The following is a 25791-nucleotide window of genomic DNA, read 5'->3' on the forward strand; positions in this document are numbered from 1 at the left end:
AATTAACTATTGAAGGTCTGACACATTTTTAATGTTTCATCACCCCTTCCCTGCACAATAGTGTATCTACACTTGAGTAAGGGCTTTTTTCATGTCCATTAGATAGCTGTTTTTGTCTCAATATTTTTGCATGTTTAGGATAATTCTTAGGTACTTGATAGCTTTTGCTTACAGATGGCAAACTTGTTTGTGAATAGCGGCCTGTATCCTATCCTACTTTTAATTCACTGTCGCTGATGGAGAGGGACACTATTAAAGTTTTTGCATACTGATCTCACAACTGGGAAAATCTACTGAACTCAGTTGTTCTAACAACTTGTCTTTTTCTCTTAGGCTTCCTGGGAACATAATCACATTATCTGAAAGCAAGGTCATCCCAATACCTCTTATTTCTTACTTGGTTGTTTTTATGTTTTGTTTTGTTTTGTTTTGCTTTCCCATCAGAACACGCAGTAGCATGCTGACCCAGAAGAAAGGTGGGAAACACCCTTTTTCGTCCCGAGCTTAAGGAAGTGCATACAAATAAGTGAATTTCACGAAGTGTCATGCTTGCTATAGGTTTTTGGAGGAAGAAAAATCTTAGTGGGTTAAAAAAATTATTTTTCTTAATGTCCATTGTTCTAAGAGTTTTTCCCTTTATTATTTTTTTTAAATTTCCCTTTGAAAATCATAAATGTTAAACTTTAGCAAAACTTTGCTGCATCTACTGAGATGATGATATGATACAGTCCTCCTTTGTATCGATTAATGTGCATTAAATTGATAGATTTCATGATGGTTAAACCATCCCTGCATTCCTGAAGTAAAGATTACTTGCTAGTGGTGTGTAATTTTTAATACAGTGGTATTGAATTAATTGATACTGTATTTAAGAGTTTCATATCATTGTTCACAAATGAAATGGCTCCATATTTTTTTTCATGAACTGTCTTTATCTGGTTTAGTATGAAGATCATTCTAGGTGCCATCTTAATAAGCAATTTTTTCATCTTTTGTTTGCAGGGGGACCAACTTAGATGGTCTAGACTATTTTGTCCTTTGAAAATTTTATAGAATTCTTATAAAACTGCTAGAGCCTCAGAAATTTGGTGGTGGGGGAAGGAGGCTGGGGAGGGAAGTTTTTGCATTAAGTGAAACTTGGAAAATTTTCAAGATTTTAACAGCCATTGATTAGGTCAAGCTTTCTATTTTTAATTTTTTTTTTATGTTTATTTTTGAAAGAGAGAAAGAGAAAGAGAGAGAGAGAGAGAGAGAGAGAGAGAGAGAATGAGTGGGGGAGGGGCAAAGAGAGAGGGAGACACAGACTTGGAAGCAGGCTCCAGGCTCCAAGCTTTCAGCACAGAGCCCAACGCGGGGCTCAAACTCACGAACCACAAGATCATGACCTGAGCGGAAGTCAAACGCTCAGCCGACTGAGCCACCCAGCACCCCAAGTTTTCTATTTTTTAATGGATTTTTGTCATTAAAATGTTTTAGCGTTTCAGAAATTTCCAATGTATCAGTGTCTAGTTTCCTTAGTATTTTATTGAAAATTTTAAATTTCTATCATATAGGTCACAGATTTCCCTCCTTTCCCTTTTTTGTTCTCTATTTTGTTAATTTGCATCACCTTCCCGTTTCTCTTGACCAGTCTTTCCAAATGAACAGTTTTCTTTATTATTTGCTTCTATTGTTATTCACGAATTCGTGGATTCGTGCCTTATTTTCACGAGTGATTTCTCTTCATTGTTGGGTACATTTATAGTATGTTTTCTAGCTTCCAGAGTTAAATCCCGAGTTTGTTTCAGTCTTTGATATATATATATATATATATATATATATATATATTTTTTTTTTTTTTTTTTTTTTTTTTTTTTTGATAAATGCACTTGAAGTGTCAAGAAAAACTGAGGAATGTTCTGGAATGGACAGATACAGACCACTGACTGGGTGGCCTGCCCGCACAACTTCCTGTGTTACTTCCACCTTCCATCCTCTGATTCACAACAGGACCAGCTGTCAAAAGTTGGGAATCCTGTGGATTGTGTCAGGTGGACTGAGACTAGTCGCCGCCCTGTGGACAGAGCTGTGTCTGTCTGTGAATTCATGACAGCAATCCCTCCTGCCTCTATGCTAGCGACTCACAAGTTCCCCTCGGGACCAGTGGTAACATCCTACTGGCTCACTCATTAGTGAGTTTAATACAATCTTTGCTATTTATTTATTTATACCCACGGGGGAGTTATAAATTTACCTATTTAAAAAAATTGTTGTTTTTTCTTTTTTTAACAAAAGCTATAGATTTTCTTCTAAGCATTGCTTTAGCTTCATCCTTCAGATTTTGATCTATGATGCTTGACAGGGAGCTCACACTGAGACGAGCCCGAGTCTGGAGCCCTCGGGAAGCCCGGGCTACGTCAGATAGCACGGAAAGGTAAGGCCAGAAAAATAGTCACTTGTGAACAGCTCAGTACAGTATCACAGTTCGCTGCTGCTCACAGAGAAATATGACCAAAGGACATTTAAAAAAAAAACAAAACGAAACAAAACAAAAACCTCTTTTTTATCTTTATCTGCGTGACCTAAGGAACATTAAATGGGATCTAATTCATAACTCTGAACAACCCTTCTAGACGGCATCCAGCGATCTTATTTTGGCCGTGCATTGATTGGTAACTGTTTTTATTTATAGAACCCGTCATAGGAAGGAGAAGCAGCCGATGGTCCCCTCCCCCCACCATTGGCCGTATCTTTTATTCATATACCAACAGGAGAGGAACCACTTCCTGTTTTCTTGGGGAGCAGGGAATGTTGCCTAAACTTGGGTTTCGTGGAGGATGAGAGGCGCTGAGATGGCCCGTGTTCTCCTGACAATGTCTCTTGTCCTGCACGTTCTTCCGGAAGCTAGCCACTCCTCCAGCAAGATGTAGGGACTGAGTCCTCTCCCCTTGAAGCCGGATCAGGGTATGACAGAAGTAAGCTGTGTCACTTCCAAGGCTAGGTCATCAAAAGGCCACGCACTTCCTCGTTCTTCTGGGATGCTCGCTCTTGGAGCCTATCCATCGGGCTCTGGGGAAGGCTAGACCAGCCTTCGTGGACACGTGTCGGTGTTCTGGCCATCAGCCCGGCTGAAGTCCTGGTCAAAAGCCAACATCAACTGTCAAGCGTGTGAGTGAAGACACCTCCAGGTGATTCCAGCGTCCAGATTTCAAGTTATCCTGGGAATAAGAGAGAGAAGCTGGCTCCATCGTATCTCTGACCTACAGAAACTGGGAGTATAGTAAAATGGTTGTTCTTTGTCACTAAGTGTGGAATGTGTGTTATGTGGCCAATGTAACCAGAATGGGCATTCTAACTTTTCCCTTTGGTGGTGGAGGTGAGCAGAGCCAGTAACCCGGTTCTCCATAACCCCGAGTGCTATCCGGGAGTCCCTGGGTCGCTCTGGTCAGTGAGTTCTCCCTTCAACAGACCATGGGCAGGGGCACGACGGGCAGGTGCATCTTGCAGATGCAAGATGATGGCCCATCAAGTTGGTCTTAATTTGTCCCTGAATAGGGCCCCATTTGTGTATAATTATCTCCACAATTGATGCTCTGGTCAAGGAACGGGTGCCTGTGTGTTGGCCCCTGCCTTCTCAGGGCCTCTATGCTGTCCCCGGACCTTGGCAACATCATCCGACTTCTGGGCAGCCCTGAGAGGGCTCACCTGTGCCCTCAGATTCAGCACATCGCCAAGCTCAGCTCAGTGACGCCGCTGACAGAGGGCCAATGCACACATAACCCCCCGGATGGTGACGACCTTGGTGTAGTGGGTTCGAGGTGCCGGGGCGGCGGGAGCGGGAGGGGGGGCGGTGTTGGGAGATGCGGCCTCCCAGCAGGATGGGGCCCAGGTCTTGTCCTCCAGGCAACAAAGGGGGTACTTAAGTCGAGGAGGGGTGAAGCGGGAGTCACGTCGACAAGCAGATGGCAGGAGAGTGAATATGAGCTGTGGAAATGGATTTGGAGGAGACACGAGAAGCTCTTTGTGAGGCAGAATTGACAGGAGTTAGTCACCACTTGCACGATGAACACAGGACGCAGTGATGGTGTTTTCCAGTCTGGGTGAGTGGGAAGCGAGCGCGTAAAACAAAAGCCAGAGGGCGGGAGGCAGGACAAGGTGCGAGATGATGATGGACGGGCGTTGGAGCAGGAGGAGTCAGGTGACCTTCAGGAAGGCATCGAGGCCCTGGAAGGGGGATTTCGGGAGCGTCAGGCTGGAGCTGGCATGGAAGCCACAGGAATGGGCCCAAGCGTCCCAGGACGGGGCGGGACGGACACACGGGGAAGAGGATGGGGCCGAAGGGGTCCCCCGGGTAGCGGCCTCACGCGATGACTGGACGGAGAACCGGGAGAGTGGGCTCTCAGAAGAGAACTTTCCCTGGCACCCGGTATGGCTCCTTGCACCTAGCAGGTGCTTCGTAAATGTCCGCCGGGCGAAGGGCCGACCAAGGCTGATCTCTAAGACGAGGAAAGCGCCAGACCAAATGAGAGGAGCAAAAGTTAGGGAGCGAACTTGGAAAAGAACAGCTGCTTTTGGCAAAGGTCTGCTCCAGGAGTGCCAGACACGTTGGCCTGACAGGCGTCAACTGGAGACGGGCTAGCACTTTCCATCCAAATGTGTCAGGCAAGCTGTGACAGACTGCGAAATGGTGACAGACACACGCCGCGGTGCAGCCCCAGCTGTCACGCGGAGGGCAGCCGCCCGTGCGAGGGGAAGGAGGGCGCTGTCGCCCAGACCCTGCGGCCGGAGCAGCGCTCACCACCCCGCCCCCCGTGACGGCCACGGTCAGCGGCCTCCGGCCATTCACGGGCCACTCGCGTGCTGAGGGGAGCAGGAGGCAGAGACGGGGACAGCCGTGCAGGGGACGGTGGGACATGATGGTGGAGAAGGGACAGTTCTTGCTGCTCAGTGACACCTAAAAAGAGAAGCAGGAGGAAGAGTTTGTGGACTGGAGAGCATCTGGGCATCGGGACCCGAAGCTGGCACCCCACCGGGTGGGGGGGGGGGCGAGGTTTTCTCTCTCCTGGGGCCCGTCCTGGCCCTGCAGAAACTGATGTGGGTGCATAGCCATGAGCCTTCCCGAGGGCGCCTGGGTGGCTCAGTCGGTTGGGCGTCCGACTTCGGCTCAGGTCATGATCTCGCCGTTCACGGGTTCGAGCCCCGCGTCGGGCTCTTTGCCGACAGCTCAGAGCCTGGAGCCTGCTTCTGATTCTGTGTCTCCCTCTCTCGCTGCCCCTCCCTCACTCATGCTCTGTGTCTGTCTCTCTCTCTCAAAAATAAACATTTTAAAAAATTATAAAAAAAGAAATGGGCACAGGGAGAATCTGCAGGGAACCAGAGTACCAGACCCTGGAACCGCGGACCATCACTCGCATGAACCTATCGCTGAATGCTCACCTCACCTCGCAGCAGTGATCGAAACAACGCATTCACGCCTCCCGCTCTGCCCTTCTCCTTCCTTCCTTCCTCCGCGGCCCTCACCTGCCCTGGAGGAACATGCAGGCAGGTCCTAGGGTGCTTCCTCCTGCTCAGGGGGAATAGATGACCCTTCGGCGCTCAGTCCCTACTCGGTAATGAGACTGTCCCCCGCGACAGTCCCCTACCTGGCATGAACGTTCTCCACTCCTCTCCCTCCCCTGCCAGGGTCCCCGGCTGCTTAGGTTGGAAACCGCAGCCGAGGAAGAGGGGACGTGTGGCCGTCTTCTCACCCTGCTCCCCTGCTTCTCAGCCAGACTCCTGGCTCTCCTGCTCCGTCCCCGAGTCCCGGAGGGCAGGGGCGGGTGAGGGCAGAGAGGCGAGAGGGAGTGTGTCAGCTCAGTTCACTGCCGCCCTCTACCACAGGGTGGACCCTGGGAACGGAACCTCTAAGGGCCACACTGACAGGCCCCCTTGCTCCTGGCCTCTGGTTGTGTTTGGCCGGTGGGAGACCCTAGCAAGAGATTGGAGGGAAGGAGGAAAGTAAGGTCAAGGCATTATTCCCCCAGCTCGTCCCTGTCCTTGGCTGTCTCTCTGTGGCCAGGTGGCCACTCCCTCTCTTTACCCATTCAAGTCCAAGGCCAGGAGCTGCCAGGTGCAGGTAAGATGGTCGTCACACGGCTCGGTCGGGCTTCCTGTCCTGCCAGCCGAGGGGATAGGTGAAGCGGACGTTTCTGCCTCTTGAGGCCTTTTCATGGACTCTGCAGAGGCTCCCGGTTGCCCTTCTCCTACGACCCGGATTCTGGCCAGTCCTCCCAGCTTCTTTCCTCAGCCCCGCACACAGCAGCAGGCCTCCAGCCTCCCGCCTGGGCTCACCCCTCGGGGCAGCCCACATGGACAGCACCCACGACACCCCACATTTGGTCCTTAGCAAAGGCTCGGGCGTCCTGCCCCCAGCCAGCCTTGGGAGAGGGCCACGTTCCCCGCTCCTGTGGCACAGCTTTTCCCTGCGCCCAGGGGTGATTCTCCCGGCAGGATGGGACTCCGGCCCATCGTGGGCTTCAGGTTTCTCAGGTACGAGTCGGGCACCAGCCTGCGTGTCCCCAGCTTCAGGAAACACTCTTCAAAGCTCCCCGGTACAATCCTGTGAAGGTCATCTCACGAAGTTTGGGCTACAAAGGAGGAACGCCGAGCCGGAGGCAGAGCTCACAGAAAGGTAACAGCTCTCTCCAAAGACACGTGTTCGTCCTTCTTCGCCCCAAAGTCCCCCGGAAGCCACGCTCAGCAGGATCCAAGTGAGGACACGGCACGGGCCCTGCCCGAGGGTCTTAGAGCTCATGACCCCCAAAGACATCATCCGCCACAAAGCCCTTCTACCCTCACACCTCTTTGCATATCTCCCAAGGGAGTGAGTAGCTTTAAGATTCACGAAGTTGGTTTGCGTCTATCTTCTTTGAAAACATCGGCATGTGAATAGTCCCATTCGCTTGGGGAGGGAAAAACCTTTCAAGGGGGAAACTGAGTCCAGAGTGACCTACAGACGATCCCATTCTAACATACCGTTAAGCCATCTTAGGGCAAGCCACCTGGTGTTTAGGGGCCTCGGTCCTAAAATGCGAGAGTGAGTTCAGAAGAGTTAGCTTAGTTTGCTCGTGCAATTGATTCACATTTGTCTGCATCACAGAAAAATACGCTCAGTGAAACCCAAGGCCTGTTTCCTTTGGTTCACCATTATTCTCCCCACACTTGGTCCACGGGAGGCACATGCCTACTGAACGAAGAATGAGCAAATGCTTAGTTGAGAGGATTTCTCTGAAGATCGGAAATGAAATGAGTCTAGGGAAACATTGGGCAAAAGACCAAAAACGCAACACTATGAAATCCGAAGATGCTCTCTCGGGAGCGGTGCGAATTTCCCAGCGGTAGGCGTGTCTTTTTAGGTCAAGCATCGTCGGGCCCGGCTCTCCATTGGCTCTCCCTTCTCTGATACTCTGCCTTGTTCAGGCTGCTCCAGTCCCACTGGCTTGCTGGCTATTCCTGAAACCTCGTGCCATCCCAGGCCCTTGCACTCGCTGTTCTAGGTTTTTAGGACACTCCTCCCCCAGGATTCCACAAGGCTCACTGTCTCATGCTTGGATCTCACTGGCGATCCCTGCCACACTGCCCAGATTTTATACTGTGCATCTCCCACCTGGCCTGCTGCAAAGGGGCCTTGTGCTTACCCCAGATGACTGTGCATTGACAAACAGAGTTTTCAGGCATTATGGGACACTAACTCTGAACGGATGGTAATTCCTTGGAGACCCAGAACAGCAATGTGGTCCACGGTCAGGGTGAGGCTGTTTGTATTTCGGCTGGGGAGAGACTGGGAGGGGAAAGTTTGATTTTGAACCTAGCCAATTTAGTCCCTTTATATTTTCTCTAAACGCTGCTTGAAAATGGACGAATTATTTGTGTCTTTTGCCTTGCAGCTAAAGGCACTAGTGGAGACTTTGGCATTCTACATGGAAATCTCCTTCCCTAAACCTATTAGGGCAGTGGGTACACTTACAATGTTTCCATGTTACCCCCGGCAACAGCTTTGCTAAACTCTCTTCCCCTAGGTAAGGTGGGTCTCCTTTCCTCCAGCACCGAAGAGCACCTTCCTCTTTCTCATGAGCCCTCATGGCAACCTCCTCAAGGCTGGTAGAGCTGCTGTGACCTTCTTGTGGCCGATAGAGGCACCCTGCTCGGCTGTCCCCAAGAGAGAACCCGCACGACGTGCGCAGAGCACCCCAAGTCTCCCACTGCGGCCACCACTCTCTGGGCAGGTGGCTCCCAGCCAAGGACTGAGTGTGGCCGGGGGGTAGCTGGGCTCGACCGTCTTGACCCAACGGGCTCGTCCTCTGTGGACAATCCTGCACTAGAGCGCCTGTCTTCTCCGAGCTGTGTGCTGCCTTCCCAGGCTCCATTTAGCCCACTAGACTTCCACCTGCTTCCCTCTCGTTTTGCAGATGTCAGGCCCGTACCTACAGCCTTAACGGCTTTCACTTCCTACTCCTGCCAGCTCTCCTCCTCCTCACCCCAGGCATTACCACCAGTAATCACGAGAAGAAAATCGAAACACCGCTAAAATCATATTAGAGCGTTCCAGTTTGATCTGAAGTTACAGTTTTAACTTCTGAGCTTGACCAATTTGCTGAAGCACCGACTTAATAATCAGTCCTTTTATCTCCGACTTCGTCTCTCTGCATTAGCAAGCAGTTCTGTGATTAAAAATCAGCGTCTTAATGTAAGAGTTCTATGATTTACTGAACGTTTGCCCTAGCCAACATTTTATTCTAGGCAAATGAGCTGTAGCATTTTAAGGTACACACTTGAACGTCAAACTGGTGGAAGAATATCACTGCATAAAGTAGAAGTGAGACACTAGAGCAGCGATGGTGACAAATAACTCTGTGTTTACCCCAAACGTGGCATACTACACGCTCTGCACTGAGGAAAACGGGATCGGGTGGGTCCGTCCACCTGGCCTGATGTTTCAGATCAACGGGGGCACTTCAGGGTTATCTTCAAAGTCTGGATCTTCCTCACTTGGTATAATTTTGGCTTCAGATCGAACTCTTCGGGGCGTGGGTTTTTTCTCTTGAACTATGTTAGCCACATCGGGGAAGGAACGCTTGCTAGGATCTACGTCTAATTTCTCAATTCGCTTGCTTCTACAACAGAAAAAAAAAAAAAAGGCAAGAGGAAATTGAGAGATGTCATTTTAAATTAAATTTCAAGTAGACTCAACTCGTTCATTCATTCATTCATTCATTCAGCAAACATGGGCCAAGTGCTCTCCTTAGAGCATGGAGACAATAGTAAGAGACTGTCCCTTACTGTCCCCTACTTTCAAGTAGCTCGGAACCTTGTGGAAGCAAGAGTCTGACCTGTGGAGAAGTAAAGTGCTGATGCGTGGGCAGCTGGAGGGGAGGTCGGCTGAGAGGCTCTGTTCGCCTGAGAGGCTTTATTTTTTTTCAAGGTTTTTAAGTAATCCCTACACCCAACGTGGGGCTCGAACTTACAACCCTATGATCAAGCAATGCGTGCTCTACTGACTGAGCCAGCCAGGTGCCCTGCACCTGAGAATCCTTAAATGATGCTGTAGCAGGCAAACCCCGCAGCCAGGGCCAACGGTAGAATCCCTGTAGGCAGGTCTTATGTAGGCTGAATGTAGCTAATCAGCCTCCTGGTGATGCAGACAATCCAGCCTGTGTGCTTTTGCAGGGGCGTTTGTATAAGTTCAGGTGCCTAGAAATCTCAGCCCACCAGTCTCCCCCACAAGATCCCACCCCTGCTGTCGGCACCCAGTTCTTTCGGCAACGGCTATGTGGAAACAGAACAAGAAAGATTCCCGTATTGCCGTCATTAGAAAATTCTAGATAATACAGGTCATTGGGCTGCCGCCCTGTCAATTTTGATCTGTAGGCCTGGGGATGGGGCCCAGTACTTTGCATTTATATAAAGCCCTCCTCCCCCCCCCCCCCCCACCTATCCCCCAGGGATACTGATAATCAGTCAAATTATTTTGGAATCACTGCCCTGGTCACCCAGCCAGGCATTCAACGGAATACATTAAGTGCCTCCCAGATTCTAGACACCAGAAATCCCATGGTCTGTGCAAATAGGACGTTTCCTGGTGACATCTAACAGTGCAGCAGAGAGCTCGAATAGAACATTTATCACATTATCATGTAATCGTCTCATTACTGATCTGTTCTCCCTATTAGAACCAGCATTCTTGAAGCAATTAGATTGTCTTTTTCATCTTTGGCATATAGCATTTGTGAATACTTGTTAAATAACGAAAAAAAAATACTACGGTGCAATCATGAAATTAAATCAGAAACTGTCTCTGACCCAAAGAGAATCACGGTCGGTCTCATCCGGGAGCCCCACACTGATGTCCTCAGACCGAATTTAGGCAACAGACACAAGGTATTGGGAGGAGGGGAGGGGTCCGACTTTCTCTGGAAAGTGTGAACCCTCTGTTGTTCTTATGGCCCATCCCCCCTCCTTTCTGTCAGCCACTTAGCCCTTGAAGGCAGTTGAGGTTTCAATTCTTTCCAGAATTTTGACGAACGCACACGGACCCGCTGAAGGCAAGTATCATGTATACGAAGAGTATAAAGTGTAAATTTTCCGAAGACCCAGATAGTACACTGTAAACTCTGTAGGAAATTCTAGTTTTTGAAGACCTACGTTGCAGTCATTATTAAATATGGCTCTGCTTTTTAATTACTGTGCTCTTGTTTAAAAGGCTGCCATATCTATGGCTTAATCAAGTAAATAGCGAAACTCAACTGTTATAATTATGTTGGCTTTGAGGACAAGCCGCGTCTCTCACTTCCAGGCATGTATCTCTCGGGCCATAACGTCTGGATCTTCGTAATAAAGAGTGAACTCAGCCCAGATGCAGTTCTCCGCGGCTCACCCACTTCAGATGTTGTGAGGAGTAATTTGCACGCAGGACTCGAATCGGTCATGAGTCTCCGGGTGATAAACAGTGAGCCCATAAGGCCGGGAGCCCCAAAGGATCACACTAATCCCAAAATAAAGAGGAGAGGGCCTTTTCTCCCCTACTGTTTCCTCCCTTAATGTCAGGCACCCGACGTGACTGTTTTACCCACCACCTGTCTGTCAGGGCCAGAACCTCTGGAGTCTAGTCAGAATGACCGGTTGGGCAAAATGAGTATTTTCATCAATGGTGGAAGAAAAAAAAAAAAAAAAAGACTAAAATCACCAGGCATAACACATCAGAGATTGAGTCCTTCTACTAAAGAACACAAGGAAAGAACTTTCTTCTGGTAATATGGTGGGCTAGCATACATGGACCAAAGATTCCCACCTCCCACTGAAAACCCTCGGGAGATCAGGAAAGATGTGATAAGATGATAAGGAACCATGAGGGCAGGATTCAGTAAAAGGAGGGACCAGAGAGGGAGTGGGTCCCTGAAGCCACCTTTGGCCTGAGGGCATTTGCTGAGCCCCTAAAGTCATGCTTTGGTCTTGCTGGCCTTGCGGAGTCTGGGAACAGAGGTCAAGGTCCTGAGCATGCCAGGTGCACAGTGAGGGGACGCCCGCTCCCCTAGAAGGCTTTGCTCTGGCGTAAGAGTGACTGAACAGTAAACCCGCTGTGCCTGCCCCCACGGGCACTGTGAGGGAAGTAGGACAGAGAAGGGCTGGGCTGTCACCACAGCTAGGGTTTCCATGGGTTTACAGCGGCCGCAGTTAAAACCCAGCCACCTTGAATTTAGCGTAAAGTGGTTCCGAACGGGCAGGGTCCTCAGGTAGCGTCTGCCCCAGAGCGCAGGCCAACGCTCCCCGGGTGAGCACTTTTCGGGCCTCTGAGAAGCCCCTAAACTATCTTCTAAGAAATTTCGGGCAGCTTGTAGTAAAAACGAACAAGCACTCAAGGAAAAAGGGCACTTAGCGTGAGAACCGGCAGAAGCAACAAGAATGTGAATAGAGACGAGAAACTTCAGATTTTGAATACGACAGCACGGATTATGAAACCAAGGAAATGCTTCAGACTTAATACTATAATGTTGACCTTTTCCTCTGGGATCGGCAAGAAGACAGAGACGGTTGCTGTCACCTCCCTCCCACTCTGTCCTGGTGCCTTGCCCTATTCACTAAGGCAGGAAAACAAAAGGAACAGGATTAGGAAGAAAGAAACTCCACATTCTCTGTAGGTAGACAGAAAATCCAAAACAACTAACAAATGAATAAAACAGTAAGAGAGATCAGCAAGGCTGCTGGGTACAAAATCAAACACAAAAGTGAGTTACGCAGTGGGGGTGATACAAACACTGTGAATATACTGAATCCCATTAAAAAGTTGTACACTTTTTAATACTCGAGACGACGAATTTGATGCGATATGTATTTTACCACGGCAAAAAATTAATTGCAAATCTATATCCTAGCAACAAAAGCATAATTATGATAGCATCAAAATATCACACACCTAAGAAAATTAATACAGTATGTGTATATTAAAGAAATTTTTTTTAGTGTTTATTTGTGAGAGAGAGAGAGAGAGAGAGAGAGAGAGGGAGCACGAGTGGGGGAGGGGCAGAGAGAGAGAGAGGGAAGACACAGAATCCGAAGCAGGCTCCAGGCTCTGAGCTGTCAGCACAGATCCTGATATGGGGCTCGAACTCATGAACCGCAAGATCATGACCTGAGCTGAAGTCGGACGCTTAACTGACTGAGCCACCCGGGTGTCCCCAGTATGTGTATATTTTAAATGAATTTAGACATAAACCTTGCGGCCTTCACAAGAAGTAACTCAGAACGGATCACTGACCTAAACACAAAAGACAAAACTGCAAAACTCACAGAAGGGAGCACAGGAAAAGAGCTGACTGACCCTGGGGGCAGGCGATGCCGTTTTAGATACAGCAGCAAAGGCACGAGCCCTGAAAGAAGTCATCGGCAAGCTGGATTTCGTTAAATTTACAAACTTCTGCTCCATGAAAGACAATTTTGGGAGAATGACAAGACAAGCCACAAACTGGGAGAAAACATCCGATGAACAGCTGTTATCCAAAACATACCAAAAAACCCTCTTCGAATGCAACGATAAGAAAGCCGTGTGATTGAAAGAAGGGCCAAGGATCTTCACAGACACGTCACCAGGGAAGATGTGCAGATGGCAAATACACGAATGGAAAGAGGCTCCAGACCGTTTGTCAGGGAAACGCATTTGTCCAAGTCCATGGAATGAATAACACCAACTTTGAACGCTAATGCCCACTATGAACTTTGGGTGATAACGACGTGTGTCAATGTAGATTTAGCAGTTGTAATAAATGTGCCACCTTCATGGGGGGATGTGGATAATGGGGGAGACTGTGTATGAGTGGGGGCAGTGGATATATGGAAAATTCCTGTGCTTTTCGTTCAAGTTTTCTGTGACCCTAAAATTGCTTTAAAGAAGAAAGTCTACTAAAAAAAAAAAAAAAAAAAAAAAAAAAAAAAGACCTCGTGAAGAGAGTAGGAAGGCGAGCCAAAGAATGGGCCCAAATTTATCATTCTGGCTCTACTTTATGATCTTGGGCAAATTAATTTCTTTGAGACTCAGTCCAGTAGGAATAACAGGATTTCTCTTGTGGTTGTTTTGAAGATGAAAGATAGGTGATGGATAGTATCATGTAACACAGAGGAGGCACTCGGCACTCGACAAACCCATCCCGAGTGAGGTATGTGTCCCTCCTTGATCATACAGTGTCACAGGACCACAAGAGTTCACGGCATCGGTGGCCTGCCCCCACAAAACGTGATCTCCTCCGGTCCCAAGGAACGGAACCTTACTCCGCTGATCTTCCCCTCCGGTCACTCTGTCTCCACAGCATGAGGAAAGGGCCGCTCTGGCTACGAAAGGATCGATGGGCCTCTTCTGGCCCTCCCGGCGTATCACTGTGTCTGACGTCTTCCCGTCCCTCAAACTGACAACCTGCCTGACCTCATTCCCACGTGCGGCCTTCTTAGTTCACGGGATCGCCCAGCCAGAGGCTGAGGTGGTGTGGATGGTCAAGTCCGTCAATGACTAAGGAGCACGCAAACAACCTTCACACAGACATGTTAAGTGTGGCTGCAAGGTGATTACTTCTCAGTAACAAAAATGAAAACAGCTTTACGGGGTGCCTGGGTGGCTCAGTCGGTTGAGTGTCCGACTTCAGCTCAGGTCATGATCTCGTGGTCCGTGAGTTCGAGCCCCGCGTCGGGCTCTGTGCCGACAGCTCGGAGCCTGGAGCCTGTTTCAGATTCCGTGTCTCCCTCTCTCTCTGCCCCTCCCCCACTCATGCTCTGTCTCTCTCTGTCTCAGGAATAAATAAACATTAAAAAAAAATTCAAAAATGAAAACGGCTTTGCAAACAGACCGTAGGAAGTACTACCATAAAGAATTGTGCTAAGACATCTCTAGTCCTCAAATGTCATCACCGTAATGGGGATTTTCCCGGGTCTGAAGACCAGCTTCCACACTGGCTGCCCCTCCCTGATCCTTCACAAACGGGAGTCACACTCCTTTCATGTGTGGATGCTGCTGGGGGGTAATTATGACCATGAATATTCATGCTAGCAGAATACCCTTGAACCTCTGTAAATTACACTAATCTGGGAAATAGGAGACCAACTGGTCTCCAAGGTTAAAACCAGCAACCCAGCTTTCAGAAGGAATTCAACTCCGTACCCGTCGTTCCAACAAAGCCCACGTTCGAAAGTCCACAAAACTTCCACAGTTGACTCGGGATGTTATGAATGCCTGACGGCTTCTATTACGCAAGACATAAATATAGCTCTCGTTCAGGTATTTTTGTAATGATAATTTCAGCATATACATTTGTATCACAAAGATAGTTTGCCTCGGTTCAAAATAGGTTTTGCCATCTGGACGGTAACAGTCTGGAAATCACGACAAGTGGAAGGAAAGTCGAAAGGCCCGGGATTGTGCATTCGAAGGAAGCACTGAAATAACGAGAGCTTTGTCCCAAATGCTTTAAGGGATGCCACTGGTCACGGGTGCTGAGCTTCGTTCTGAGGGCATTCAGGAGGCACCACCAGGATCTTCAGTTAGGAATGAGGAGAGGCTTCCTGTCACTGGGGGAGTACAGAGAGCGGGAGGGGTCCTGGTGTGGAAGAAGCTGAGCCAGAGTCTCGCAGATCATCTGGGGGTAGGAGGTGGGCAGGAGGGCACATGGTGGGGACTCTTGGTCCTGGCAACCCTGAGAGCTTTAGAAGCTATGAAGTGACATCCAAGCCATGAAAGGGTAGGTGAGCAGCATTCGATGAGGGCTCAGCAGGGCTGTCCCAACGTGTCAAGACTACCTGATCTTCAGACATTCGAATTTTTTTTAATGTCTACTTATTTTTCAGAGGGAGAGACAGAGCACGAGCAGGGGAGGGGCAGAGAGAGACAGGGAGGCACAGAATCCCAAGCAGGCTCCAGGCTCTAAGCTGCCAGCACAGAGCCCAACGCGGGGCTCGAACCCACGAACCGCGAGATCATGACCTGAGCCGAAGTTGGACGTTTAACCGACTGAGCCAGTCAGGCGCCCCCAGACCTTCAGACATTCTAAACTTCTCTCCCTCATTTTGCCCATCTGTAAACCGAGGATAAAAATGGTGAGGATTAAGTGTGTTACTATGGGTGAAGTACACACGATACTGTCTGATACGTAGTAAGTGCTCAGTAGATGTTAGCAGTCGTTGGTGTTGACCTCACCACTCTCACCATTATTGACACAAGAAATTGGGGCCTGTATGTCCAGAGATTTGATTTTTAGGGATCAAGAGCCCTATAAATCCAGAGTCTAAGTTTTGGGAATAGACATGAACATTCACAGCATGAATCATCTGTAAATGCTAAATAATTGTATCTTTGAGGAAGGTGCGTTCTAGCCACCAAATGACAATGAAGAGAACTATAAGGAAGCTTCCGATGGCTGGGGAGGTGGTACCTTTGGTTTGTGTGCTCTCTGCTGCTGTCCGAGGGACTCGTCCCAGACTCTGACGTTTGTCGCCAACCTGTGATGACTTCGTCTACCTAAAATAAAAATATAACACGCCCTAAGTGGTGCATTAGTCTTGGACATATCCTCAAAAATATACAACATTTTAAGTTTTGCTACGTACGCCATGAAAGAGTCTAACTGTAAGCCCCTGCATGCGGTATGAGAAAGTTATATCACAGACTGGATCTGTCTTGCAAAGCCACGAGCTATCCTTCATTTGCCAAAGGCCAAGCAGGGGGGATACGGTGAATTAATTCACATAACAGATATTTTCTGAGAGCCAGAAACCTGCCAAACACTGCTTGGGGTGGTGGGGATTTAGGCGTGGTTGAGACACTGCCTCTGAGCAGCTCCCCTCCTCCACCTCCACCTGGCATGTGTTGCAGTGGAAAGCAGGCTGAGCTGGAGGTTCGAATCCCTCCCTGCCCAGCACACTGGACCCCCAGGTCATCCTTCATAAAATGAAGGGATGAGATATGAGCTCAGAGGCCCCTTTGGGTATGAAAAGTTCTGTGATTCTTCCACTTCTTTTTTTCAAGTTTATTTATTTATTGGGGGGGGAGGGGCAGAGAGAGGGAGAGAGAGAATCCCAAGCAGACCTCACGCTGTCAGTGCAGAGCCCGAGGCGGGGCTCGAACTCGTGAACCTGTGAGATCGTGACCTGAGCTGGAATCAAGAGTCAGACGCTCGATCGACTGAGTCGCCCAGGCGCTCCTTCTTCCACTTCTTTTAAGCCAAATAGGCTCAGTGCTAAGCATGTTGAGGTCTCAATAAATAAAACTGACTGATTTGATTCGATGAACATATAGTGAAGATTATTCGCACCCAGCACCTCCTACTAGAAAGCTCAAAGATCTAAGACTATGGGGGCAGAAGAGAACAGGTGGCCACTTACTAGATCCCGACACCATGCTGGACACATGCCTGCCTATCCTAGGCAGTTCATGTGTTTTATTTCACCCCCACCTCCCAGTATAACTATAAGACAAGGATTATTTATAGGCAGAGAGAAGGAACTCTCCTCATGTTGTTTTGGTCCGCTGATCAGGATGGGGGCTTCTGCCTTTTCTTTCCTTTCTTTCTTCTTCTTTTTTTTTTTTTTTTTTTTACAAGAGATGGAGCATGAGTCGGGGCGGGAGCGGGGGGGTGCAGAGAGAGAGGGAGACACAGAATCAGAAGCAGGCTGCAGGCTCTGAGCTGTCAGCACAGAGCCCGATGCGGGGCTTGAACTCATGAATGGTGAGAGATCATGACCTGAGCTCAAGTCCAACGTTTCACTGACTGAGTCACCCAAGCGCTCCGGCCTTTTATTACCAGGGAGGAGAAAGATCTAGAGCGTGTACATTCCTCTCTCCATCCTAATCATTTCCCTTTCTTTGGGGAGGAAGTGCTTCGTTGACTGGCCCATCTCACCGGTGGGCAGGGTCGTTCCCCTGCAGGTGAGGGACACCTGCTGCCCTTCCTCTGTTGGGCCAGAGACTTCACTTGCTGCCCAGCAGCGAGAGGATCCATGAGGACACAGACTAGGCTTGGGCTGTGAGGGTCTGGTCACCACTCCTACCCCCACCTGCTGGCTCGGGCAGGCTGCACTCACCATCTCCGTTTGGGAAGCGAATCGGAAGCCCCAAGGTAGCCTCAATTCTAAACCAGATTCTCCAATCCAATCTTTACCCAACTTCTGCATCAGGGTGCTGGCCAATTAACCAAATTAATAGACCGGGTCGTCGGTTTCCCATTAGGGGCAGAGAGAGAGAGAGAGGAGGACAGAAGATCTGAAGCGGGCTCTTGAGGGGACAGCAGCAAGCCCAATGTGGGGCTCGAACTCACGAGCCACAAGATCATGACCTGAGCCCAAGTCGGATGCTCAACTGACTGAGCCACCCAGGTGCCCCTAAGAACCAGTGTTTTAGATAGTGCAGAGTATATTTATCTATCACATTTGACAACAATTCAATCCGTGTTTGTATGTGTGATTTTGTTCCGCTCCCTTACACAGAGGATCACGCACACAGGCTTGCCTTTCCCTTCCCATAGACCTCACGGGAGGGCCCGTGTGCAATGCAGAAGGGAAAGATCTGCCGAAGTGACACATTTCAACCTATGTACTGGACACCCGACCAGGAAAAATACCTTTAAGTACCACAAAGGGCGTGTGCAATGGCCAGACTTTTGCTGAGACTCTGGGAGGAAGGAACAATGGACACTGCGCGTACTAAAGACGCTAAATTTCAGGTCCAGAAGAGTTTGTTCGGAGACATTTTAAAAGAGAGAGTTCCAGAACCGAAGAGGCCACACAGTCAAGGACCACAGACGAATGAGGGGTAGTCGGCAGAACACAAACTTGTAGAATACTGTGGGGGAATCAGCAACTCAAGCCACCAGTGCGATATTTACTGAATACTTAAAGGAGGTAACTCATGGAAAGGTCTGCCCAAGGAAGCAGATTCTATCATCGTCAAACACAGGTTTTTGGGGGAGGAGGTTAATCCTAAAATGTTTTATTTGCTATGTTTTAAAATATATTAATGTCATAACTTTGTTTTCCGGGCATTTCTTGCCGGCTAATGACTGATGCTGTATTTTCGGATGTTAACGACGGTAAGGTATGAATGTTAACACTCTTTGAATATGAAAACTTGACTGGTTTTTGTCCTTTTCTTTAACAGAATTAGTGTGATGGACTCAAATATTTCCCCCTCCTTCCTGGCCTCCTTAACGAGACGGAAACACTTTTTAGGTGCTGTTGAGTCCACTTCTGGCTTGTTAAACCATATTAATATCAAAGACGAAGGAAAAGATAGATACGAGGGGGCTAAACAGACATCTCCAGTCAAGGGGAGCAGAGTTAGGGTGTTGGGAACTGGCACCTTCCTCCTGCAGTGTCTGGGAGGGAGACCGAAGCATCTCTGGGAGACGCGGTTGTGCAGAGAGAGCATACTGTCCACTAGAATCTTCTGCAACGATGGAAGTGTTCTGTGCTGTCCGACATGGGGCTCCTGAACATTTGAGACGTGGTTAGTGCACCTGAGCTACTGAAGGTTTGATTTTATCTAAATTGAAGTAATTTAAATTGAAGGGAACATGATTACAGTGAGCCCCAAATGCATAGGTGGGCTTCCGATTCTTCTTCGGGGTGAAGGACGTCCATCCACACCAGTTACCCCTAATTCACCTGTAGTCCTTGACTCTGTGGCCTTTTCGGTTCTGGAACTCTCTGCTGCTCCCTTGACGTGCCCGGGACCTGGTACTCTTATGGAAGTATGAGAACCCGGAGCCTGTGTTCCACTCTGTCTGATCACTGTGGGGTCTAAGGTTGCTCCCCAAGCCTGACTCAGGACAACTCTAAAGGACCTTGTCAGCTGCAGAGCTCGCTAGGCATCGGCTGAGGTCTTTGTCAGGCCTCCACGGCAGCTCGGTTTTCCCCTTTCCTGCTCCTGGCCCCTTCCCTCCCGCTCACAGGCAGCTGCCTGGGGGGCGCTCCCTCACAGGCACCCTGCATGCTCCCCTCCATCTCAGACCTGTTCCTGGGGAGCCGTGGCACCTTTGCATTTTTAAAACTTTTTTTGAATATTTTAGTTACATTAAACGAGGCCAATGCTAGTGAAAAATCATTAAAATGTCAGTTTTAAGAACAAAGCTCTTGAGCCAAAAGTACAAATTTTGTATTGCTTCACGTTGTAAACGCACTAAAGAGAATGGGAGCATGTGCATAATTAGAGTCTTAAAACACCCCGTTTCTAACACTGTTATTTGTCACATAATAAGCTCAGACAAAGATACTCTGTGTTTATGGAAATGCAAATAGCATCACAAATTTGGAACTTCTCTTCACAGGGAATTTGCTGTGCACCAGAATCTAAATGTGTTTCTTATTTTTAAGAGATATTTTCAGCTTATTTAGTTCCAAAGATTCTTTGAAGTTTAAAAGTTAGAAGGAACTAAGGAAGCAGCACGAAGAAAAATATTAACACCAACATTCGTATCAACGCCAAAATTCATCTTAACGCCAGTATTTATATTCACAGCAGGTGAAACACTTCCAGTGAGCTCTGACTTTCCCCAGCAGAGGACCACGAGGTCCTGCAGGAGTGACCACTGTCTTCCTACCACACCCACAGCACCAGCATCGTTTTTCCTCTAGGAAGTGATGGTCATTAACATTAACCATCTTATTCCTTTGCACTAAGTGTGTTTAGGGATGACGGATGGACAGCTGTAAGGGCCAAAATATGTTCAATAAATTAGATCAGGGGGACTAATGGTTTCCTGAATCCATAGAAAGAAATGTAATCAGCTTCCTGAAAATTCAATTGTGGGACAGGCACAAAAGTACAAATTAACTTTTTACTGATGTGATATTACTTTAATTCTCACAGAGTCATGTGATTTCGTGCAGCTGAAAGTTGGGAGCACACATGGAGGTAGGAACCAAGTCTCCTCTACAGAAGGCAGAAGTCGCTCCTAAGGCTCTTCCGCCAGACGGCTTTCCAGTCTTTGCTGACACAGTACCCTGGGATGGCGTCTCATGACTTCCTGAGGCAGCACTCAGCGCGGAGACAATCTACCTCTACTTATTTTATTATTTTGTTTTATTTTGTTTTATTTTATTTATTCCATTTTATTTTATTTATTCTATTTTTATTTTATTTTATTCCATTTTATTTTATTTAATTTATTCCATTTTATTTTATTTATTTTATTCTGTTTTATTTTATTCCATCTTATTTTATTTATTTTATTCTGTATATTTTATTCCATTTTATTTTATTCTATTTTATTCATTTTATTTTATTTATTTTATTCCATTTTATTTTGTTTATTTTATTCTATTTTATTTATTTTATTTTATTTATTTTATTCCATTTATTTTATTCCATTTTACTTTATTCTATTTATTTTATTTTATTCCATTTTATTTTACTTATTTTATTTCATTTTATTTTATTCTATTTTATTCATTTTATTTTATTTATTTTATTCCATTTTATTTTATTTTATTCTATTTTATTTATTTTATTTTATTCCATTTTACTTTATTCTATTTTATTTATTTTATTTTATTTTATTCCATTTTATTTTATTCTATTTTATTTATTTTGTTTTATTTATTCCATTTTATTTTACTTATTTTATTCTATTTTATTTATTTTATTCCATTTTATTTTATTTATTTTATTCTATTTTATTTTATTCCATCTTATTTTATTTATTTTATTCCATTTTATTTTATTTATTTTATTCCATTTTTATTTTATTTATTTTATGTGCCTTGAGAACTTGTTTGGAGTTTCTAGCAGGGAATTGCAGCCACTCGTATACCCTTGACTAAAGAATGATCCTCCTCTGTCAGGGAAGGTCATTTTCTTGGACTGAGCGAAGCTTTGGGAGGGACACACCTGGAGCAGCGAGGGAGGAAGGGGACACCCGCCTAGCCGGCTAGATCAGCCAAATCAACCCTGGTGATCAATGGGGTGACAGATGTCGTAGCCAGATCACCCTCGCATCCATTTTTTTTTTTTTTTACCATAGATTATTTATTTTTTTGTTTCAAGTTTTTATTTAAATGCCAGTTAGTTAACATACAGTGTAATATCAGTTTCAGTAGAATTCAGTGGTTCATCACTTCTGTACAATACCCAGTGCTCATCTCAACCAGTGCCGTCCTTTATGCCCATCACACATCTGGCCCATCCCCCTCCCACAGCCCTCAGTTTGTTCTCTGTTGTTAAGAGTCCGTTTCACGGTTTGTCTCTCTTTTTCCCCCGAGTTCATCTGTTCTATTTCCTAAATTCCACATATAAGTGAAACCATATGGTATTTGTCTTTCTCTGATTTATTTTGCTTAGCATAATACACTCTAGTTCAATCCACATCATTCCAAATAGCAAAATTTCATTCTTTCTGATCGCTTAGTAGCATTCCATTTTATGTATATACCACATTAAAAAATATAACTTATTGTCAAGTTAGCTAGCATACCAGCGTATACAGTGTGCTCTTGGTTTTGGGAGTAGATTCCCATGATTCATCACTTACATACAACACCCAGTGTTCATCTCAACAAGTGCCCTCCTCAATGCCCATCACCCATTTTCCCCTCTCCCCCACCCCTCCATCAACCCTCAGTTTGTTCTCTGTATTTAAGAATCTCTTACGATTTGCCTCCCTCTTTGTTTGAAACTATTTTTCCCCCTCCCTTCCCCCATGGTGTTCTGTTAAGTTTCTCAAGTCCCACATCACACACTTGGGCTGATGAAAACTTGGGCTGAGTGAAAACATAGGGTATCTGTCTTTCTCTGCCTGACTTATTTCACTTAGCATAATACTCTCCAGTTCCATCCATGGTGTTACAAATGGCAGGATTTTATTCTTTCTCACGGCCAAGCAATATTCCATTATATATAAACCACATCTTCTTTCTTATTAGGAAACTGTCTAAATCCGGGGACTGGTTCTTATTCGGAAACTGTCTAAATCTGGGGACTGGTCATCAAATTTATTGCACGAATTTATTGTCGATGGACACTTGGGTTCCTTCCATGTACCTCTACTTTAACAAAATGTATGTGGTTGCTTTACCAACTACAGAAATTACTAAGACGATGAACCAAGACTACATGTGCTGTGTAAAATATAGGAACCAGACGCAAGCGAGAGAGACCCAGCTCTCGGTCCTTTAGGTTGAACCACAGGAATTACCAATATCTGACCATTTTTGACCTACAAAACAGTGATTTTTACATGGTTCCACTTAACTGTTATTTATATGAAGCTGAATAAGAATGAGAAAACAATCGCTCCACTTTAGATGAAGGCTTGCTATCGTGGTAAATTAAGGGAGCAAATGGACAAAGAAAATGGAATCTAACCAGAGATGTTCATTGAAGAACAAAATATAAAACAACCCATCATTTAATTTTTTTCTTGTGAATTTACCCTGGTTTCTCAAATCACAGTATTTAGGAAAATCAGAAGCAAATTTCTCTTTCTCTTGGATTTTTACTTGGTACCACGGTTTCAGCTATTGCCTCTATTAAATCTTCTCAAGAAATATTTACTGAGCATCTATTATGTGCCAAACATAGGACCAAGTGGTAGATATGGAAGGATAGGTTAAAAAATTATCCTTGATCATCTCATGAGAGATAAAGACACATTAGCAGTGAAAATGCATTGAAGGAAGTATAATTGACAGGTATGTGTGTACATTAAATATGGAAGCCCAAGGGAAGGAGGGATGTGCACCGGTGACATGGAGAAGGCTTACTGGAGGATGTGAGGTTTGATATGAATTTTAAAGAAGAAGGAGGAATTTGCCAGAAGCTGGAGATTATGTGGTACATTCCCTACATCAGAACATTCCAGAGAGAGAAAGCAAGCCTGAACAAAGACAAGAAGGTAAATGACCACATAAACTAGCACAGAATATTGGGCAGATAATAGATGGAAAAAAGGCTGAAGCACCAGACAGAGGTCAGGTCTTAAGAGACTTGATTTTAAGGTGCTTGGACTTGGCACAGGAGGTGACAGAGACTTTGCTGGGTTGTTGTGTGTGTGTTTTTTTTTCCTTCAACTCAGCTGAAGGAGCAATATTCTCAATACACTCTTACTTTCACCAGCCCGAGTGTGTGATGTTAACAAAAATATTAAGTGCAGTGGCATGATGGCTTTTGAAAGAAAGTGTTTCTTTCGTCGCTAGGTAAAAATACACTGTTTTGTTTTTGTTTTTGCCATTACAGCTAAATTGCTTTCTCCTCACCCCAAACTTCACTCTGAAAATACTACTGACATGGAGTCTTATTAGGAAACTGTCTAAATCTGGGGACTGGTCATCAAATTTATTGTACGAATACATAACATGCGAATTATTGGCTAATCGGTTCTTCCGGGCTTCTGTCGGCCTGTCCACTACGGATGTGTACGCATTTCTCTGGCTTCCCGCTGTCCCACGTAACGTAGGTTTTAGACTCTGCATTCGGGGCCCCCTGGCACCCACACACCCTCTTAGAAGGCATCATTTACACGAAGGGCAATCCATTATTCACAATTTGCCCCAGAAGGGGAGAATAGGAGAGTTAAATGGAGATTTTTCCCTTAAAAGAATTTACCAGTGATAACTGGCTTTCGTACCCTTCGGGCCAGGCCTCTGCGGGATTTTAACGAGGGTGTGATGTGGTATCCAAACTCACAATACAGGTACTGAGCCTGCGTGCAGTTGTGTCCGTTTGTTCTCCTGTCTCTGCTCTGCTCTGGAGAGTTCCGGGTCACGTGGCTCCCAGCTGGGCCTGGCCAACAGGAAGCACTGGAGGGAGGCTGGAGAACCTCGAAGGAGGCTCCAGGTGTCTCTCCCACAATCCCTGTGTGCGTGAGCGACTCCACTCCACGGAGGGAGGATCTCCTGCGTGGCTGCCCAAGAGGCCTCTGCGGTTCTGGTTCCTTCCGGGTGACCTGGCGCGTGTTTTCCACCACCACCACCTCCTCCCTCTGTCCTGGGAGAGGAGGGACCCACCTGATGTTACGGCTTTCTGGCTGGTCTTACTCTCCCTCCTTTGGCATCTCAGATCTGCGTTTACCTGTGTAATACGTTTCCTGAATTACTCCCGCAAGGTACCTTCCTGTATACATTTCCTGTATGCATTTTCAGTGCTTCAGTGTTTTCCTGAGTTTCCATCAGACCCTTGACTGACTTCCTCCGTGTGTCTCACACCTCAGGGTACTTGTTAAGACACACACTTCCACAACATCTAATTGGAATCCTCAGGATAGTGGCCTGGGAATCTAGTTTTTTAACAAGCTCTCTCCAGGTGATTCCATGGATCGGGGGAGTCTTGAAAACAGTCTTGCTGATCCCACAGCTTCGAGGCTTTTCCGGATGCCATTCAGTTACACAAGCACATTTACGGGATGTGCGATGGAAAGCCATTGGTGGGTTTTAAGCGTGAGAATAAAATGATCTGACTTGCGTTTTAAAAAGGTCACTGTGGCTTTTGTATGGGGAAGGAATCAAAAGGTGGAAAGGACAGAAGCAGGGAAACAGGGAGGGGCCTGTATGAGATGGTCCAGCTGGGAGATGGTACCATAGCCTGAACACGGCTGAGGTGGGGAGGCAGAGGTAAGTAACTAAATTCAGGGTATGTTTGGGCGGTAGTGCTGACGACGTGTAAGGGTAAGAGGTAGGTCAAGGATGCCTTCTAACCTTCGACTTGGACAATTGAGCCTACGATGATGCCATTTTCTAGGACAGGGAAGACCGTGGGAGGAGCAGGTCTGCAGAAAGCAATTATGGGTTCATTTGGCCATTTGAAATCAGTCCGGCGGATTTACGCTTGCAGGCGGCTTATGAGTTGGCAGGTGCATATAAAATGTCTTTGATTCTAAAGCCTAGACAGTTTGCTAATATTTAAAGCTTTTATTTTCCAATTAATAACTCTAGTTTGTATTTCCTGTGAGGTTGAACAGCACTGGGGGACAGCATTTTGAATTTCCCAATTGTAGTTAGTGGTTTACTCTGTATTTTATGCTTAATATTATTTCTAGGGACTAGTAATTAAATATAATTTCTGTAATTTTTTCTTTTGGAAATGAGAATAAGCTTTTTGGAGGGTTTTGTCTATTATGAACTTTTCAAATTATCTTAATTATATTGCTCAAATAATAAATGGTCTTACTCTTCATTGATCATATTTATCAAAGACAGAAATGGGTCATAAATCTTCTAGTAGAGATGACTGCTTATCTGTCCTTATGTTTATAAGACCCTGGGCTTTCTACACTTAAATAATGTACAATCAATGAATATAAGGCCGTGAGTTGG

General features: G+C 46.4%; 1 protein-coding gene across 4 annotated transcripts in view; it reads right to left on the reverse strand.

Moving 5' to 3' along the window:
• Window positions 1-2644: 2644 nt before the first annotated feature.
• DNAAF11 (dynein axonemal assembly factor 11) overlaps window positions 2645-25791 on the reverse strand; it is an 83739-nt gene continuing 60592 nt past the window's right edge. For 2 of the 4 annotated variants that reach the window (XM_060611352.3, XM_060611350.3), the window contains 2 exons: window positions 15924-16009; window positions 2645-9131 (listed from right to left, as the gene is read on the reverse strand). In XM_060611352.3, coding sequence (XP_060467335.1) covers window positions 8954-9131; window positions 15924-16009 — 264 coding nt within the window. In that variant the 3' untranslated portion in view covers window positions 2645-8953. Of the gene's footprint in view, window positions 9132-14779; window positions 15093-15498; window positions 15567-15923; window positions 16010-25791 lie in introns of those variants that run through there. The other 2 variants (XM_060611353.2, XM_060611354.2) reach the window with 2 other exon arrangements.

Source organism: Panthera onca, chromosome F2 (genome assembly GCF_046562875.1).
Source record: "Panthera onca isolate mPanOnc1 chromosome F2, mPanOnc1 haplotype 2, whole genome shotgun sequence".
Taxonomy (NCBI): Eukaryota; Metazoa; Chordata; class Mammalia; order Carnivora; family Felidae; genus Panthera; species Panthera onca.